Source organism: Octopus bimaculoides, chromosome 29 (genome assembly GCF_001194135.2).
Source record: "Octopus bimaculoides isolate UCB-OBI-ISO-001 chromosome 29, ASM119413v2, whole genome shotgun sequence".
Classification (NCBI taxonomy): Eukaryota; Metazoa; Mollusca; class Cephalopoda; order Octopoda; family Octopodidae; genus Octopus; species Octopus bimaculoides.
Window position 1 is genome coordinate 2,265,663 of NC_069009.1, and position 1,090 is coordinate 2,266,752.

Here is a 1,090-nt window from a genome sequence, read left to right on the forward strand (position 1 = left end):
AATCTTTTGATCCAGTAGCCCTGAACTCCATCTGGTCCCGGTGACTTCCAAATGCTCATTTGTTTTTGTTTTTTTTTTTTGCTGATATCCTTCACTTCTCTAACTGAAATAACTAGCTCTGCCTGTTTTGGACAGACTACTGTTTGTTTTGGTTCTTGCAACCATTCAACATCCTTCTTGTGCTCCTTGTCTTTGCTCCAGATGTCACTCCAAAACCTTTGACTTTCATTGTTATCTGGTATCAACTTTTCATCTGTACACTCTCCATTTATTTCTTTATAGAAATAAATGTTTCGCACATGTTTCAGTAAGACAACATGTATAGGAGAAACTGTGCTTTCTATGGCAGTAACATTTCGTTTTCGGGATTATTTTCGTTAGACCGCTTGCTTCAATCTACCACAGGTTCCATTTCCCATTCCATTATTATTATTATCATTATTATTATTATTATTATTATTAGAAGGGGTAGTAGCAGTTGTAGTAGCAATATTTCTTGCTGCCATTGCAGTTACCGCAGTCATTGTTTTTGTTGTAGGAGGAGGGTATAGTGGTGGAAGGGGAGGGAAGAAAGAGGAGGAGGAGAAGAAGAAATGTTCAACGGAAAAGAAATTTTGGCAGACAGAAAGCAACTGAGTGTATATGGTGCGTCAAGGAGGTAGAGAGAAAAAAGAAAGCATGGAAAAGCATGAAATGTTTAGAATTATATTGTCAATAAAAGAGAATCAAAAAGCTAATCTAACTTACAGAGTCTTTAAACTGGGAAGATTTTGAAAAGATCCAACTTCTATTTCATTGATATTGTTATCATAGAACTCTCTGTAACAAAAAAAAAAAGTGAGCCGTGTAAAACTGTACAGAGGTTCGTAATGAAATATAAAATATAATGCCTAAAAATTGAGGAATGTGACGTTGATAATGATGGCGTAGATGCTGATGAAGATGATGATCAAGATGGTCATTGTTGTGGCTGTGATGCTTGTGTTTATGAGGGTGTTGATGGATATGATGACGAGGATGATGGTGTTCGTGTTGAAGATGAGGCTGATGCTGGTGGTAGTGGTAGTGGTGGTGGTGGTGATGGTGGTGG

At 37.3% G+C, this 1,090-nt stretch overlaps 1 protein-coding gene across 5 annotated transcripts in view; it reads right to left on the reverse strand.

Moving 5' to 3' along the window:
* The window catches only part of LOC106876183 (leucine-rich repeat-containing protein 15-like), a 56,288-nt gene that overhangs the window by 9,806 nt on the left and 45,392 nt on the right, over window positions 1-1,090 (reverse strand). For all 5 annotated transcript variants that reach the window (XM_052977922.1, XM_052977924.1, XM_052977920.1 and 2 more), the window contains one exon: window positions 748-819. In XM_052977922.1, the coding sequence (XP_052833882.1) occupies window positions 748-819 (72 nt within the window). The remainder of the gene's footprint in view (window positions 1-747; window positions 820-1,090) is intronic.